The sequence below is a fragment of the Rosa chinensis genome, chromosome 5, assembly GCF_002994745.2.
Source record: "Rosa chinensis cultivar Old Blush chromosome 5, RchiOBHm-V2, whole genome shotgun sequence".
Taxonomy (NCBI): Eukaryota; Viridiplantae; Streptophyta; class Magnoliopsida; order Rosales; family Rosaceae; genus Rosa; species Rosa chinensis.
Window position 1 is genome coordinate 86,732,461 of NC_037092.1, and position 8,165 is coordinate 86,740,625.

The 8,165-nt window shown below is 38.7% G+C and overlaps 1 protein-coding gene across 1 annotated transcript; it reads right to left on the reverse strand.

Annotated features, from left to right (window-relative positions):
- Window positions 1-4,479: 4,479 nt before the first annotated feature.
- On the reverse strand, window positions 4,480-5,241 carry LOC112164381 (TMV resistance protein N-like). Its single transcript, XM_024300582.1, has 2 exons — window positions 4,927-5,241; window positions 4,480-4,491 (listed from the first exon to the last, which is right to left on the reverse strand). Exons 1-2 carry the CDS (start codon window positions 5,239-5,241, stop codon window positions 4,480-4,482), a joined length of 327 nt encoding a protein of 108 aa, XP_024156350.1.
- Window positions 5,242-8,165: the final 2,924 nt, after the last annotated feature.

An 8,165-nucleotide genomic window follows, 5' to 3' on the forward strand; every position in this document is an offset into this window, starting at 1 on the left:
AGAATACTTGAGGAAATTTGCCCTCGTCTTCTTTGATGATATCCTCGTCTATAGTTCATCCCTTAAAGCTCATCTGGAGCACTTGGAAAAGATCTTTCAAAAGCTGCAAGAACATTCCTTGAAGGTTAAGAAAAGCAAGTGTAGCTTTGGGGTGACATCAGTAGAGTATTTAGGTCATGTAATTAGCAAAGAAGGAGTTTCTGTTGATCCGGCCAAAATTGCATGCATTAAGGCCTGGACCAAGCCAACTACCATTAAGGGATTAAGAGGCTTCTTGGGGTTAGCTGGATATTACAGAAAGTACGTCAGGAACTTTGGCTTGATTGCAAAACCCTTGACTGATATGCTTAAAACTGGAGGCTTTATATGGACTGTAAACTCTGAAGCAGCTTTTGAAAACCTAAAGGAAGCACTCATGAATACACCTGTACTAGCCCTTCCAGATTTCTCAAAAGAATTTGTTGTGGAATGTGATGCTTCTGGAGTGGGCATTGGAGCTGTGCTATCCCAGGAAGGCCATCCCATTGCTTTTCTTAGTAAGGCGATAGCTCCTAGGCATGCGGCATTGTCTGTTTATGACAAAGAGATGCTAGCTGTTGTGTTTGCAGTGCAGCACTGGAGGCCATACCTTTTAGGGAATCATTTTAGCATCTATACTGACCACAGAACCATTAAGTATTTTTTGGACCAAAAGATCTCGACACCTACGCAACAAAAGTGGCTGCTTAAATTGGCTGGTTATGACTACTCAATCCATTACAGGGCTGGTAAGAATAATTCTGCACCTGATGCCCTCTCTAGAATGGCAGAAGTGCAGAATCATGACACTCAAGTTATTACAAAGTATGGGAGTTTACACACTAGCACTGGAATATCTTCGCCTGTTCATAACTTCATACAAGACATCCAAGCAGCTTGCTTAGCTGATCCTGAAGCTAGTGCCATCCTACAACAGGTTCAGCTTGCTCCAACTTCATACCCTCAATATTCAGTGCTTCATTCCCAGTTGCTATACAGGAACAAAATATTTGTCCCAAAACAGGATAATTGGAGACACAAAATCATAATTGAGTTTCATAATGGCCTAAGTGGAGGGCATGCTGGGAGGCACAGAACAATGAAGAGAATAACAAGATCTTTTGGCCGGCCAGGAATGCATCAGGATGTCAAGAGGTTTGTATCCACTTGCCATATTTGTCAGCAAAATCATTATGAAACAATCAATCCCCCAGGCCTGCTACAACCTAACACAATCCCAGCACGAGCATGGACTTGCATTTCTATGGACTTTATCGAGGGTTTACCTAGTTCTCATGGGAAAACTGTCATCATGGTAATAGTGGACAGTTCACTAAGTATGGACATTTTCTTCCCTTAGCTCATCCATACACCGCTTCTATGATTGTTCAGCAATTCATCAATAATATCTTCAAACTTCACGGTATGCCAGAATCAATCATTTCCGACAGGGATCCTATCTTCTTGAGCAACTTTTGGGAAGCTTTTTTTAAGGTTCAGGGAACTGCACTTAACATGAGTTCTGCTTATCATCCCCAAACCGATGGGCAAACTGAGAGCCTCAATAGGACCTTGGAACAATATCTCCGATGTGTGGTTGGAGAAAAGCCTCATACCTGGATTGCAGCTCTTCCTTGGGCAGAGTGGTGGTATAACTCAGCTCATCATTCAGCTATTGGTATGACTCCATTTCAGGCCCTTTACGGATATGAACCTCCATCTGTAACCCCCTATACTCCAGGCTCTACTGCTGTGGATGCAGTCGATCAACAACTCCAGTCTAGGGATGAACTGTTGGCAATCCTCAAACGCAACCTACACATTGCTCAAGCTCGGATGAAGCACTTCTATGATAAGAAACATACGGAAAGAACTTTTGAGGTGGGAGACTGGGTATACTTGAAGCTGCAACCTTATAGGCAGCAGTCAGTGGAAAAAAGGCTGGTACACAAGTTGGCACCTAGATACTATGGTCCCTTTCAGGTGGAGAAAAGAATTGGCCCAGTTGCTTACAAGCTCAAGCTTCCAACCTCTGCTAGAGTACATCCGGTCTTCCATGTGTCCCTTTTGAAAAAGAAACTTGGTGATGCATCAGTGATAGCAGCACACCTTCCTCCCAATGTCGATCCTCACAACCCCAGGTGGTACCCTGCCAAGGTGTTGGATAGGCAGATGTTCAAAATGGGTAATGCAGCTGCAACTAAGTGGCTTGTGCAATGGCTTGGGTCAACAGTGGAGGAGGCTACATGGGAAGAAGCTGAGGACTTACTGAAGCGCTTCCCTGATTTTCAAGCTTGAGGTCAAGCTTTGTTTGGGCGGGATGGAATGTTACGAAATCGATGTTAATCCCATTTCCAGACTCTTCCTGTACAACCAGGAATCCTCAGTTGCACTTGCTACGCACATGGTTCTTTAATTAGTTGCTAGTTTATCTGTTAATTAGTTGTTAGGGCTAATTAACTATTGTTAGGGTTAATTACTTATCTCCTCTTCATGGCTGACACGTGTCATCTTATGTGTGAGCAGTATGAGATATAAACTTCGGGTTGTAATCGTTTTGGAGAATTATCTATGAAAAAATCCCTTCTGCTTGTTTTCTTTTCTTTCCCAATTCTCTCTACTTGCTTAGCTAGGGTTCTTACCCTATCAGATCCCTGCTCCTGATTTCGGGACCAGCTACCAAAACAAAACAGGCTATCTTTGTTGGTTCCAAAATTAAAACCGCCCATCACCAAACCATCACCCATCCGAAACGACGCTGGAGATCCAACAGCCAGATCAACCCCATGAACGAGGAGAAAACAGAAAACAAAAATCAGACAGGCACGTCAGAGAGATCCCCCGCCGCCACCGCCCTCAAACCAACCAAAGAAAAAAGGTAACAAAACCCTGCCCTCCCCGAGATTCATCGTTAACGGCCATGTTTGAGAAGTTTGTCGAAAGCCACCACGGTCGAGTAAACCCTAGTAGAGCTAGGTCAGAGATGCACTATACCAATAAGATAGGAGGTTATGTAAACTTTGGCTTCAGTATCCTCACTAACATTGCTGGAATCATGCGACTTTTGTTGTTTTCTTTTTCAAGTTCATGTCGATTGTTTGGTGGTGTAAATGGATTGTGTAGGTGGGTTGCATTGCATTTGTTCGGCTACGCATGCCTTATGTCACAGAGATAAGATCTTTAATTCCTACTCTCTAGGTTGTTTCTTGTTTAGACTAAGAGTGAGAATAATTCTTCTCATGGTTCATTTGTGTTTTTCTTGAGGTGCACCGTCCCTTAGTTACTCGATGAAATGCTTATTAAGCATTTAGTTGCATACCTTCTGTTTAGTTCCATTTAGTTCAGGTCATGAGGTATATCAGTTGGATACGAAAATGATCACCTGGTCAGTTATTGACCAAGAAAATAATGCTCAACCACCCTTGGATGTAAATCCAATGGCAGATAGAATTATTATTAAGTTGAAGTGTTTTGTTTTCCACCCTTGGATGTAAATCTAAGGGTTATTGAGCATAAATTCTTTGGTCAGCAAGTGACCAGGTGAACACTACTGCAGTTCGATAATGGTACTGTGTATGAGGTATATTTATTATTTGGACTGGTTATGTATTTGTCTATTTAAGAGATACGACAGTATGCTTCTTATTAGCCCGGGCAAGAGGTATTTTATTGTTTTTAATTCTTTAATTCTTTTATTGTTTTTTTTTTTTTTTCTGGCCTGGTGGTTGTGAATTTGCTGTGTGTTCATAAGGTGTGTTCTCTGGTATATTAGTTACTGGGTTTGGTTATAAAGTTGCCTGATGTACGCCTATCTGGTCAATTGGTTACAGTGCGAGGTTTTCGGTTATTGTCTTTAATTTGCTGGGTTTGCTCTATGCTTAACTGATATTCCTGTGGGTTATATTTTTTTTTTTTTTTTTTTTTTTTTTGAGAAAGAGATGACAAATTGTCAAACTTTATTCAAAATAGAACATACGTTCAATTACCGTACTCCTATCTCCTATAAAATATAAATAGGTGGTCGAGAATGAAATAAAGTTAAAAAATTGAATAGCTAACTGGTGAGCCACTTCATTGATCTCCCTATAGAGATGATGGAATTTTTATGAGGTATATTAATCAGATAAAAAGAATATAAAAAAGATCTTAATCATAGACATATACTCTATAGATAAGGTTTGCATGAGTAGATCACTTCTGAAAAATTTTCTTCCAAATTATTAATCGTTAAGGTACAGAACTAGATCAAATCAGTGGACGCATCAAATCTATCAAACATAAACCGTTCATGTTCATAACTGATAAGTCATGATTATGAATGTCTTAACTATTTTCAATTTAGTTGAAAAATTGTGTAAATAATCTGCACATAAATATATAAACATCTAACGGTTGATTTGCAGAAATATGATAAAAAAGTGGGTATAACACAAAAGTTTTAACTAGTCTTCATTTTACTCACTAGAAGAGCTCCTGTGAATTGGATATAGATTAAAAAGAAAATATGCATGAGTTTTCTCTAATATAAGCTTGGATATTTGGGTATATATTTAATTTTTTCTATATTAAATAAGTTTAAGTAATACAGTACAATCTTTGAATGCTGGGTGCACTACAATATTTGCCCAGTTGAAATAGCCAACATCTAAAATTAAACGTAATAAAAAAAATACCTAAAATTAAACAATATTTAATTTGGTAACTAAGAACATACCCGCCGTCCAAGAAATGCCGACCAGACAACTTTGCTGCTTGTGTGAGAACTTTCCTCCATCTTATGATCTTCTCCGTGTTTCCCTTGGATCTTCTTTCATGCTTAGCAAGTGCCTCACCAAAACTACCATTTTGGTACCGTACTTCCGATGGATCTACCTTATAAAAAATAGGGTAAACAATTTGATTGTTTACCTCTTTGCATTCCATAATCTTAGCGAGTTCATCTAAACACCAATTCGAGGTAGCATAATTTTTAGAGAAAACGACGATAAGAAATTTTGCTTCTTCAATTGCTTTCTGAAGAGCAGCTGCTATTTCATCTCCTCCTTCAAGCTCAACATCATCTCTGAACGTTTTGATTTCCCTTTGAACCAGATTGTGGTACAAATGGCCTACGAAAGTGTTGCGTGTATCCTCACCTCTAAAACTCAGAAAAACATCATATGTTCCGGACTGGCTGGTAGGAGTACTAGAGGAAGAGGAAGAAGCTCCAAAGTGAATGGCCATTACTGTAAGTCGTACGATCGATAATTAACCAAGCTGAAATTGAAGAGTTCGGGGATGGTATTGTTGATCATATCGACCGCCAAGGGCTATCTTTAGCTTGTTATATAATAGATTAGTAGGTCCCTTGTTTGTCATCACATCGTCAAAGCAGTTTAAATTTGTATGTTTGTATTTGTCATGCACGTTTGTATTTGTATTGGGTAGCACGATTCCCCTACCAAGCTAATTACCCAACTGTAAGTTACCTTACAAATTCTTAAGTTTGGTTGTACATGCATGATGTGGCAAACTTAGAGATGTTTAGATTTAGAGCATCACAAATTCACAATAGAATAGTAACTTCACAACTTTCTAATTTTAGAGGAGCCCCATCCGATCTAGAACTTTTTAAATATAATATCTTCTCTGCCGCAGCTTATAGCTGCTGAGCATTTGAAAGCTCGTCCCCTGTATCCAGAACACCCGTGACTGCAATCCGGATAATCAGGCAATATATGTTCAGATAGATCATAAAAGATCGGAGCTAGTCTTCATTCCCCTGATTAGGTTAAGTGAAAATCACAATAAAATATAAACCGCCACTGCCTACTTGCCAGTTGGACAAGAACACCAATGAATTATACATAAGAAAGCCTGTATGGAACTAAACACCAGTTTGTTGTAGTGTTTTCCAACATTTTTTTTAACGAGGAAATTGACTGAGAACGAGTTCCTCCTAGCTTCTTTCTGCACAAGTTTCAAACTTGAAGATCAAGTTAAAAACTTAAAAATTACAGAGGTACGTGGTTTAGCCCGGCCAATTGATTTTGACAACCGGCCTGCCAAAAGAAAACAAAACAAACAATAGCGAGAAAAACAGTAGAGCTTTCAATGCCCCTCCAACTTCTCCTCGGAAATCTAACCAGATTTTGGCAATATTGGAGGTGAAAAAATGCTGCATGGTACACGCTTTAGATTGTAGCATCCTGCTAAAGTACTTTACAAGATTAATGGGAATATATATGGGATATCCATTTTTTTATTATTATTATAAAGGATGCCTGGCAATAAAAACAGAATGATATATGATATTATGATTCTAGTTGGATATCTAAATTTGATATTTTAATATCTCGTACTTATTAAACCTTCAATTTTTTTTTTTTGAATACTTAAAAGGCTAAGTACACCTCTTTAATTTTATCAAAACAACCCTTAAACAATTAAATTTCTATCTTCAACAATTTATTATTATTATTTTTTTATCTCTATCAATTCAATATGACTGGTTCTAGAAAAGACTTTGGTTCTCAAATAAATAATATATATTGATTAAATCTAATTAAAAGAAGTTGACATTTTTTTTTTTTGAAATAGAAGTTGAAATTCATTAGATCAACAGCTAAAATGCTATAGTCTACAAAGCTTACATAAGAAAGCCAAAGCAACAAACTGCCCTATCTAAGCTATAGCAAACTATTACAATCTCTGGGATGCTCACTGTTTAGCAAGACTATACAAGAATGATCAAACCTCACCTTCTACGGAAAAGAAATCATTCAACTAGTCCTCACTTGCCAGGCACGCAATTGTGGTACAAACAAGAAACTAGAAATGTCATAGAAGACTTATAGAAGCTTCACCAAACTCACACAGGCTTGAAAGAAACCTCTCATCACTAAGACATAGGGACCAATAGCACAAGTTTAAGCCTAGACTCGAAAGCCCAAGCCCAAACCCAAGCCGTCACCTTAGCCCTCATTAGCCAACCTGCTGTTGCCACTGACCTTCTGTCCGGCGGCCGACCGGTCCACTACAACATCAGATCCGGCAAAAAAATCCGAGCAGAGACCGCCAAAGGATCGAGCAATCCCTTACAGCAGCTCACTCCCTACGCAGCAGGCCGGAATCAAGGAGAACGGCCTCAAAATCCAGCCACCAACAGCACTCAAAGACTTCCGAGATCTGGTCCACCCACAGCCCAAAACCGTCCCCAAAAACCCAGCCACGAACACCGACTCCTTCACCCACCGAAACACGAGCGCAGAAGCCAATAGCGAGGCTGACTCTACTCGAGGTGGAGAGACTTCCGCTGTCGCTGGTCTCGAACTCTAGGGTTCGCTTTCTTATGAAGGTTCGTCTATAAGAGAAGACTACTTTTAGCTTGTTTAAAAGAAGTTGACATTGAATCTTAGTTAGTAATAACTACACCAAAATATTCAACGAATTTAGTTTAAAAAAATTCCAAATCAGATTGTTTTGAATTTACTTTTGTATTAAATGATGGGGCCATGTATATAAATTATTTATTTTCACTTAATGTTTTTAGGTACATTATAAAATTATATAGGTAATATAAGGAAATTTTGAAAAAAAAAATGTTTAATTGAATGTTATATTAAAGGGGGCTGGTAAGAAGAGTATTTGCTATATAATATATATATATATATATATATATATATTCCTTTTTGTCCTTATTTGTCTTTTCATATGAATTGATAATGTCTATTGACCATTGACAAAAGATAGAGATCAACGTATCAAATTTGAAGATCCAACTAGAACCACTTAAAACAAAAATAATTAATTAATTAATCCAAAAAATAGAAAAAAGAAAAAAGAATGCGCCTCCACACGCTTGAAGCCTCTAGCCTAGTTTTTCCTCTCCGTTCGGCGGCACGTTCTAGCGGCGTCATCATAGGACGGAACGTGATTGTTTTGCGCCTCTTTTGGCTGCTCTAGTCTTTAGTGAGCTTTGGGTCTGAATATCTGTGTTAATGATGGGGAAGAGATATGTTGGCCAAAAGGTTTTTCGAAGTCAATTGTGGTGGACGGAGGTGGAAGGTGAGGGAGGTCAGATTGCACTGTTATGCAGCGATAGGGTTCAAGATGGTAGATGCCTACTCGAAGATGGGATCATTGGGGTTTGGCTGGGATCAGAATTC

Excerpts from the sequence above, each read along its gene's own strand:
- LOC112164381 (XM_024300582.1), bottom strand. The coding sequence starts at position 5,241 with ATGGCCATTCACTTTGGAGCTTCTTCCTCTTCCTCTAGTACTCCTACC.